General features: G+C 33.9%; 2 protein-coding genes across 2 annotated transcripts in view; both read right to left on the reverse strand.

The window, feature by feature from the left end:
* The window catches only part of LOC125027639 (transforming growth factor-beta-induced protein ig-h3-like), a 17,643-nt gene extending 9,092 nt beyond the window's left edge, over nucleotides 1–8,551 (reverse strand). The window contains exon 1 of the mRNA XM_047616811.1: nucleotides 8,289–8,551. Within this exon, the coding sequence (XP_047472767.1) occupies nucleotides 8,289–8,411 (123 nt within the window). The 5' untranslated portion in view covers nucleotides 8,412–8,551. The remainder of the gene's footprint in view (nucleotides 1–8,288) is intronic.
* A 1,166-nt stretch (nucleotides 8,552–9,717) lies between these two features.
* The window catches only part of LOC125026978, a 5,449-nt gene continuing 5,078 nt past the window's right edge, over nucleotides 9,718–10,088 (reverse strand). Inside the window, exon 8 of the mRNA XM_047615584.1 lies at nucleotides 9,718–9,852. Within this exon, the coding sequence (XP_047471540.1) occupies nucleotides 9,718–9,852 (135 nt within the window). The remainder of the gene's footprint in view (nucleotides 9,853–10,088) is intronic.

The following is a 10,088-nucleotide window of genomic DNA, read 5'->3' on the forward strand; positions in this document are numbered from 1 at the left end:
ATATAGCAAAGCCGGCTCGCAACATTTTTAAAATTATATATCTCCTGCACAGCGAGATAACAGACCGGTCTTGCTGAAGACTGACCAAGGAGTGTATGAAGATCGGAGTTCCCGCCTTTTTTATACGGCGTCCCTTCCTCCTTCCTCCTCCTCCTCCTCCCTTCCCTCCTGGTTACGTGTCTTTTTTTTCATACAACGCTCTCCTCCTCCTCCTCCGTCCTTTCCTCCTCCTCCGCCCCTCCCCCCGTCCCCCTATTTTTCTCTTTTAATACGTCCCTCCTCCCTTCCCATCCTCCCACCCACCTTCGTAGCTACGTAACATCGCCGCCGGTCCTCTCTGCCGGGTTTATGCAACATCCTAAACGGGACCTCCGCCTGAAGGGACCCCGGGCTAACAGAAGGCGAGGGAGGCGGGGGGGAGGGGGGTCGAGGGATCCTTACGTAAATCCGAAAAGAGTTACGTAAATCTTCCTTCCGGTCGGTTCTGAATTGTCCTTTACGTAAAGCTAGTATATGTCTTTGTTTCAGGATAAAGGAATGTGTGCTTATATTCGTGTTTGGGATTAAAAATAGATTCGTATTTATCTTTTAACTTCGTGTACTCGTTTACATTCTGACTCTTTAGGGTAAAACAAAAATAATAAATAGGAACAGAATAAAACTAAAACTTATCTGTACGTAAGACTTATGTACTTATATTCACAATTAGGTGAAACAAACAAACAAAAACAAGGCACAAATATACAACAAAGAGATTTAACTAAAACTAGCAAAAAGTGGAGACACAAATCACGTTTTCTACCACGCGGACCCGAGCCTAAACTCATGTAACTCTTTAACCCTGTCGTAAGATCGAATGTGTTGTAGCAAATTCTATACTTATATGAATTAAACTATAAATACTTGAATGATTATATTTAATGGTATGATCAGAGAGAAAGAAGAAGACAAAGAAAAAAGGAAGGGAGATTGATACACATGCGTACTTAATGGTATAGAATATATAGTAGAATTATATATTTCTGGTTCGTAATATTGAAAAAATAAAGATATGATTATTAAGCATTGAGGCAATATCAGCCTATTTTTTTTTTTTTTTGTCTCTATTATAGTTTTCTATACAGATATTTCACTACGATTTTATTTAGGATAAATGTTTTGAATCTGTATCAGAATATTATTATCGTTAACATGTATAGGTGCTTGTAATCTTATGTTTATTATGATAATGATAATGATAATGATAATAATAGAGCAAAAACAGCTATAATAATGCACACATACACACACACACATACACACACACACAAACACACACATACACACACACAAACACACATACACACAGAGTCACGATAATCCCATGAATAAAAGTTATATGAAGATTTTATGTTCTTAATAGTTTTTTTTTTCAGAATTTCAGTCTTGTTATTATGATGAGTATGTTATCTTATTATTATTATATTATTTTCATTAGTGTTATCATTATTGTCATGTTATTGTTACTATTATCATTATCATTGCTATTATTATTATTATTATTATTATTATTATTATTGCTGTTATTATAATGATCATAATTAGTATCATCATCATTATTATTATCAATATTATTATTACTTTTATTATTATTGTTGTTATCATCATCATCATCATCATCACCATCATTATCATCTTTATTGTTGTTATTATAACTATTATAACTATTATTTTTATCATTATCATTATTATTATTACCAATATTAATTTGTTTTATTATTATCATCATCATCATAATCTTTATTTTTATTATTATTGTTATCATTATTAATGTTTTTATTATCATTATTATTATTATCATCATTATCATTATTTTCATAATTATTGCTATTATTAATATCCTTATTATCATTATTACCATTATAATTATTATTGTCATTATCATTATCATTGTCATTATTAATGTTATCATTATCATTGTTATCATTACTATTACTTATTATTATCGTCATTATTAGTGGTAGTTGTACTAGTAGTAGTAGTATCGCTATTAGTATCACAATCATCATTATAACTATTATTACTATGATTATCATCATTATTTTCATAACTATTGCTATCATTATCATCATTATTTTCATTATTTTTCTATTATTATCATTATTACCATTATCATAATTGCTATAATTATTATCATCACTATCATTATTATCCTTATCATTGTTGTCGTTATTAATATTATCAGCATCATCATTATTACTAATATTATTATCATCATTAGTAGTAGTAGTAGTAGTACTAGTAGTAGCATTGTTATTATTATTACTATAATCATTATTACTATTATCATTATCATTATTACCATTCCATTGTCATTAACATTATTTATTTCGTTTATTAAAAATTTTCTGCCGCGTCAACATCTAAGGTCTTTAAGGCCGTATTAAAAAGATATAGCGATAGGGTGGGGCTTGGAAGCGAAGCCCCCGTTTTAGTCCATAAGGCGATGTTTGTGGATTCTCAGAATGGTTAATAATTAAACAAATAAATGTGCTTGACATCAATTCAAAGGCTATATTGCACACAAAAAAAAACTTTCCAGGAGTCAAATTAAACTGCACGCACACACACACACACACACACACACACACAACAATACACAACAACGACCGGTTTCTTTGGAAGATCCATTCTCTCACAATAGAAAGAATCGAAACTTATCAGTACCAATCCCAAGACATGCATAGAAGAGATACAGCAATGCATTCCACCTTCCAAATACAAAATTTTCCTTTGTGAGCGTTTGGAATCTTCCCCTGAGTTGCTAACAGTACAAGGCATCGTAATGTTATGGATGGGGCGTTCCTTAGGGATAGCATGCGAAGTGCGGTCTCATCCAGTTCTCTCCGGTGAATGAACTCTGAATTTCGTAACATTGTCTTTTTGTTATAGAAGGATGGTCTATATGCTAAAAAATAGATGCTAAATGATTCTATTATACCTAAATAAACGCTTGAGTTGTCATTTTATAAATGCTATTATTAGTAATGCCAAAAAAGTCTACGATACCTAAATAAACGCTATAGCTTTTATAATGTAAATATGATTTGGTCCTAACGTTATGTTATACTTATAGAAGCTTGGTCTAAATGCTAAACAAACAATAAAATTATGATACCCAATTAAATACTTTATCTTACATTGCAGAAATATTAAGTTATATATAGAAGGGTGATCCAGATGCTAAAAAAAAAAAAAAAAAAAAAAAAAAAAAAATATCATAAAGTCTAGGATACCTTATTGCATACTTTTGCTTACACTACAGAAATATTAAGTTTATTAACAGAAAGATGAACTAGATGCTACAAATATATAAAATCTACGATTCCTACATAAACGCTTTAGATTACATTACTGAAATGAAGACGTGAAAAAGAAAAAATCTATTACACCTGATTAAATACTGTATCCATCTTTACATAAACTTTTTTTTTTTTGTATTTTTTTTATTCGTAACGATGATACAGATATCAAAAAGATAATAAAGTCTACGCTACCTACTTAAACACTACTTATTACGTTATTTAAATATGCTTATTCATAACGTTGATTTTACGTATGGAAAGTGGTTTAAATATTTTAAAGATATAACAAATTCCACGATTCCTAAATAAACACTCGATTTCTTTACGTAAATGCGATTATTCATAACGTTAATTTGTAAAGGAATAAGGTAAAAATTTAATAAAATCTTACAGTAAAATAAATATATAGGTGATTATTCAGACTATTGAGTTTATTTATAGAATGCTGGTCTAAATGTGAGAAAAAAAAGAAAAAAACAAACAGTTAAACACAAAAGATCACGTTACATAAATGTGTTTATTTCCAACACTGATTTCACTTATAAAAGGCTAGTCTATGTGTAAAACGGGATGGTAATAAAATCCTGCAAATTTATACTATAAAATACTATAGCTATATACAACGTAATGCTATTATTCCATGCTATTCACTTATAGCAGGAAATTCTAGAATTCGAAATAAGGATAGTATTGAAAAAAAATCCGAAACTGTCCCAGAACGCTATATCTAGCATTACGAATATATAACATAAATACCATAATATTCCTCCTTCTCTCTATCTGGCGATATCTGGAACCTCAACCTAAGTGTCATTTCTTATACTTGACGGGAACTCAAGGGGGGAGGGGGAGGGGGTGGGGGAGTCGAGGGGAGGGGAGGGAAGAGGACTGGGAGTAAGGGGAGGGAGGAAGGGGGAGGGGATGGAGGGAGGGAGGGGGGAGGCGGGAGAAGTAGGGGAGGGAAGGGGAAGGGGATATAGGGAGAGAGGAAGGGGAAGGGGAGGGGAGGGAAGGAGGGGGGACTGGGAGTGAGGGGAGAGAGGAGGACTGTGAGAGAGGGGAGGGAGAGAGGGAAAGGAGGAAGGAGGACTGGGAGAGAGGGGAAGGGGGGAAGGAGGAGGGAGGAGGAAAAAAAAGAGGGAAGAAGGGAAGATGATCATGCACAGCAATCATCGACATAGTAACAAAAGCGTAAGTATAGTTGGTTGAAAATTAGGGTCCTAACAATAGACGGTCAACTTCAAGGTCACATTGAGCTTTATACAGGTAGGTTTTATTCGGCTCTGGGGTATAGCGTTGTGTGTGTGCGTGTGTGCGTGTGTGTGTGGGGGGGATGTGTGTGTGTGTGTATGTGTGAGATAGATAGATAGATGGATAGAGAGAGAGAGAGAGAGAGAGAGAGAGAGAGAGAGAGAGAGAGAGAGAGAGAGAGAGAGAGAGAGAGAGAGAGAGAGTGAGTGAGAGAAGGAGAGAGAGAGAGAGAGAGAGAGAGAGAGAGAGAGAAGGAGAGAGAGAGAGAGAGAGAGAGAGAGAGAGAGAGAGAGAGAGAGAGAGAGAGAGAGAGAGAGAGAGAGAGAGAGAGAGAGAGAGAGAGAAAAAATACAAAGAAACTATGAAAAAGAGACATACAGACAGACAGAAAGAGAGACTAGATGAAAAAGAGAGAGAGAAAGACAAAAACACAAAAAGACAATGATTGAGAGAGAGAAAGAAAGAGAAAGAGACAGACAGACGGAAAGAAAAACAAACAAACAGACAGACAGACAAGCAGACAAAGAGAGAGAGAGAGAGAAATGAAAGAGACGGTGAAAGAGAAACAGAGAAAAACAGATAAGAGAGAGACAGAGAAGAAAGAAAGACTAACAGAAGGAGAAAAACAGACAAGAGAGAGACAGAGAAAGAAAGACACACAGAGATAAACAGATAAATAGACAGACAGACAGACAGACATATAAAGAGAAAAACAAAGACCCCACTCACACAGCTACACATGGCAACGAAGTCCTTAACAGACACCCACACAACCCTTTTATCAAATAATCCCTATGCAACAGGTATGGAGTCCCTTGTTATGCATGCAACAGGTCGAGACGACAAACTCCACACACACACACACACACACACACACACACACACACACACACACACACACACACACACACACACACACACACACACACACACACACACACACACACACACACACACGTCTACTTCTGTCTCAAGGTTGCAGTGAACTTACTTAAACAGGAATACTCTTTCAGTTGCCAAGTCAGAGGTAGGAAAATTTTGAAAAGGGCTTGTACCTGAGTAGATTTTTGTTTCATTGTTGTTATAGTTGTTGTCATCGTTATTATTATTATCATTATTGTCATCATATGTATTATTATTATCATTACTTTTATTATTGTTGTTACTACTTTAATGATAATGATTATTATTTTCCTTATTATTTTTACTATTATCAGTTATTATTCTCGTTTCTATTATTATCATCATCATCTACATACTCATCATTATTACCATTGTCAGAATCATCATTATTGTCATTGTTATTATTATCATTATTACTATTATTGTTGTTCTTATTATTGCTATTATCATTATTATTATTTTGAGTATTGTTATGAGCATTATTTTAATTATTATCATCATTATCATTATTTAATGTATATTTCGTAGGTCGTTTCATATTGTTGTCGTAACCGGTATAATATTTGTATTAACTTTAATGATAATGATAATGATTATTATTTTCCTTATTATTTTTACTATTATCATTATCATTATTATCGTTTCTATTATTATCATTATCATCGACATCATCATCATTATTACCATATCATTATCATCATTATTATCATTGTTATTATTATCATTATTACTATTATTGTTGTTCTTATTATTACTATATTATTATTATTTTGGAGTATTATCATGAGTATTATTTTAATTATTATTATTATTATTATCATTATTTACTATGTCAGTATACATATGGAAGGTTATTTTTTTTCTTATTTGTTCGGTGCGTCAGTTTTTTTTTTTTTTTTTTTATCAAAATGTGTCAGTAAATTTCTTTTGTGTTGTTACTTTTTTATATAAACATGTGAAAATATGTCGGAATATTTAATTTTGGTTTATAGTTATATTTTTTTGATATAGCGTAATTGTGTTCCATATTCCCTGAAGGACCTTATAACCCTTACATCCATTAATCAAAATATCTCAAAATATTTAGCTGAAAACACTTTTATTTTCGCAGTCAGAACATAACTTAATTTTGCATAAACGAGACTCTCGTTTTCTTCCATAGTAACACATCCCCGGAGCCCGTTTTCTTTACGCTCGTGAGGTACCTGTTATGTTTTTTTTCTTCTTAATTTCGGGGTTCGTCATTCGAGTTATTTCCTGTTAAATCTCACCTTCACGGTCAAGTTAATGTCAGTTTCTGTTTCGACGAAGGTATTTGTTGAAATTTGTTGAATTTTGGTCTTAAATCAGTTTTTTTAAGTTATATTTTAGCTTGAGTTTGAACATTATTCTCCAATGCATTTACTAAAAGTTTTCGTTTAAAGGCCTTAATTCTTTCGTTACAAGCTTCACTTTCATTCGTTCTCAAAATGTACCAAAGATTCTCCTCTCGACGAATTATCACTATCATAATCAAGAAACTTTTTCTCTCATCACATACATCTAATGTTAGCCAATAGAACGCAATCTATAGCATGTACTTCGGCCTGCTTAATACTATACGATTCCCCGGTTTATAGCCTCCCCTTTGCAGATTCCTGGAACCATTTACGTACCAATACTAGCCTCTCATTCTGTACCCTACGCCCAGGCCAGCATGGAAAAAACACACACTATCCCTATATGGCTAATTTACGTATATATTCAAATGTGTTCCCTATGCCCTTCACACTGTCGTTTTCTGTGAATACAAATTGTGATCAGAATAAACTTCGGACTCGTTTATATGATCAGACAAACGTATAGACGTTTGTGTGTGTTCATAACTCCAACTCATATGTGTATGTATATATATATATATATATATATATTCGTGTATATGTACATATACACATCTGTCTGTCTATCTATCCATCTATCTATATATATTCATATATATAGATGTATACAGACACACACACACACACACACACACACACACACACACACACACACACACACACACATATATATATATATATATATATATATATATATGTATATATATCCACATATATACATGCATATATATATATATGTATATATCTATATATGTAGGTATGTATGTACACACACACACACACACACACACACACACACACACACACACACACATATATATTCATATATATATATTATATATATATAAATATATACATATATGAATACATATTTGCATATATATATACACATACACATGTATATATATATGTATATATATACATATATATATATATATATATATATATATATATATATATATATATATATATATATATATAAACATACACACACATACCCGCATTTGCATGTATCTGATTGAATAAAAGAAGCACAACAATTCTAGCTTTATTGAAATTTGATATAATACATAATGTGAAATGCAAACAACCACAACACTCAAGAAATTAGGAAAAGGAAAAGGATGTTAAACTAACATTAAAACAGATGAAGAAAAGTATAGATAGAGAGATTATTATTAAACATAAGATAAGATTGTTAGTTAAATGAGGGAATGTGAATGACTGGTTTATTAATTACGTAATTAGTTGGAGTGATTTGTAAGCAATGGAATGTAATGAGCGAATCGGCAATGTAATAAAAAAGAATAATATATAATATTAAAATACGATGATATATCATAATAGTATTATATAATTACTGTAACTTTTATATCGTCAACATCACGAGGAGATAAGTATTTGAACTCACCTTCAGATGGCGTTCCTGTAACTTCGTTTTCTGTAGCGTGTGTGATGTCTGTAGTGTCTGTGGTCGTTGCTGTGAAGTCATTCGTTGTAAAGGTTGTGTTAGTCGTACTTTCTGTGACGTCATCGCTTGTCGCAGAGGTGTTGAACGTGGTCGTGGTGAGGTTTGTGGTCGTGAAAGTCAGGTTTGTGGTCGTGAAGGTGAGGTCTGTGGTCGTGAAGGTGAGGTTTGTGGTCGTGAAGGTAATGTTGTTGGTTGTAGTTGGGTCGGCTGTGGTGCCTGTGGTGGTTGCGGTTGACTCGGTTGTGGAAAAAGTTGTGGAAAAGGTTGTGGAAGTCGTCGTTGTAGTCGTTGTTGGAGGGACAGGGGTCGTGCTCACGTTGACTGGAGAAGAAAAAAATATTTAGTCAAACGTACGAGCAACGATGTAGGATTTGCGTTGCCAGTGAAATAAGAAATAATGAAAGTGAACTCTTGATATATATTTATACATTGTAGCGTGTATTCTCTCTCTCACTCTCTCTCTCTGTCTCTGTCTCTCTCTCTCTCTCTCTCTTCCTTTCTCTGTCTCTCTCTCTCACAGTATCTATCCATGTATCTATATATCTACCTCTTTTATCTCTCTCTCTCTATCTATCTACCTACCTTTCTCTCTCTCTATCTATCTCTCTCTCTCTCTCTCTCTCTCTCTCTCTCTCTCTCTCTCTCTCCCTCTCTCTTCTCTCTCTCTCTCTCTCTCTCTCTCTCTCTCTCACACACACACGAGCGCGTATCCAGTCACCCAGAATGACATTTTTCTCTCATATATAAACACTTACCACATTCTGGCACTGAGGTTAGTGACCAAGTCTCATTACATCTGCACTTCGTGGTGAGTGTCGGTATCCATAATCCCTGCAAATGTGAACAATCCTTATGCCAATTACTCTTATGAATATTGCTGGTTTAGAGATCTTGGGCACAGCTCGATCTCTGAACAAAGTTGATGAACAGATTAATAAGTATCTGAATAACGGTAGAGACTTAACGGGAATATCTATAGTGTTTTTAATGATGAGTATTGTAGCTTGTATAATGCAACATGTAAAGACAAAAAGAAAAGAAAAAAGAGAACGAAAAAAACAACAACTTCAAAGCCGATTGTAAATTTTAATGTAGATTGCAACATGCGGTGAACAACTTATTTAAACTTCACATGGCCAATTGCAACTTGAATAATCCAGAATGCAACTTACACCATACAAAATTGCAATCTATCTTATCCCTTAATACAGCACATACAACACACCTCTATAACTTAATTCTCATCTCATATTCACAAGAAAAGAATCCACACACACACACACAAAACAAACAAACGAAAAATCCACCATTACCCTTTTTTCAAAAACTTATATAATACCATCTCCATCAAACCTTTTTTCAGCCTCACTTATAAATACCTTGAAGAGAGTCCATTCATCACAGGTATAAGTAATCCTGGTGTAAGTGAGAGCTCTCCCGCCTGGCCAGTTCCAAGAGCCAAGAGCAGGGACCGGGTGCAGGAGACTCGTGTTGCATTCTCGATCTGCAAGGGCGTTGGGAGAAGGTCGATTGGGTGAGATTAGATTAATGGATAGAGAATGGAGAGATGGATGAATGAATAGGTATATATATAATATTTATATATCTCTCTATATACACATACAAACACACACACACACGGAAATATATTAACAAACACACACACACCCTCTTTCCACTTTCTTTCCCTATCCCTCCCTTCTTCCCTCCTCCTCACTCCCACCTACCCTCCCTCCTTCC

The sequence above is a fragment of the Penaeus chinensis genome, chromosome 7 (assembly GCF_019202785.1).
Source record: "Penaeus chinensis breed Huanghai No. 1 chromosome 7, ASM1920278v2, whole genome shotgun sequence".
Taxonomy (NCBI): Eukaryota; Metazoa; Arthropoda; class Malacostraca; order Decapoda; family Penaeidae; genus Penaeus; species Penaeus chinensis.